Source organism: Penaeus monodon, chromosome 34 (genome assembly GCF_015228065.2).
Source record: "Penaeus monodon isolate SGIC_2016 chromosome 34, NSTDA_Pmon_1, whole genome shotgun sequence".
Lineage (NCBI taxonomy): Eukaryota > Metazoa > Arthropoda > Malacostraca > Decapoda > Penaeidae > Penaeus > Penaeus monodon.
The window spans coordinates 6,927,513-6,927,764 of NC_051419.1; the positions used below are offsets into that span (position 1 = coordinate 6,927,513).

The 252-nt window shown below is 46.8% G+C and overlaps 1 protein-coding gene across 3 annotated transcripts in view; it reads right to left on the reverse strand.

The window, feature by feature from the left end:
- Positions 1-140, reverse strand: part of LOC119594556 (furin-like protease 1) — a gene marked incomplete at its 5' end in the record, with an annotated part of 24,037 nt that extends 23,897 nt beyond the window's left edge. For all 3 annotated transcript variants that reach the window (XM_037943588.1, XM_037943587.1, XM_037943586.1), the window contains 1 exon segment: positions 42-140. In XM_037943588.1, the coding sequence (XP_037799516.1) occupies positions 42-140 (99 nt within the window).
- Between the last annotated feature and the right edge of the window lie 112 nt (positions 141-252).

Below are 252 nucleotides of genomic sequence, written 5' to 3' on the forward strand. Positions count from 1 at the left end.
CTCTCCTACCACGACAATTAAAGCGAAAAAGCTCTACTCACATGAGGCTCCGAGATGAGCTTCTCGTGGTGGAGCAGCGACGGGTCGGCCGAGCGTCGAGCCACCCGACGGTGACGTAACAAGTAGACGTCGTCAAAAATCTGCAAATGGAGAAAAAGGAAAAGGATTCCTCATTAGACCGTGGCTTCAACAGGTTCATAATTTTGAAAGTTGGAAAAAAATGTGCGTACATTCTTTCTTACAAAGGTACGA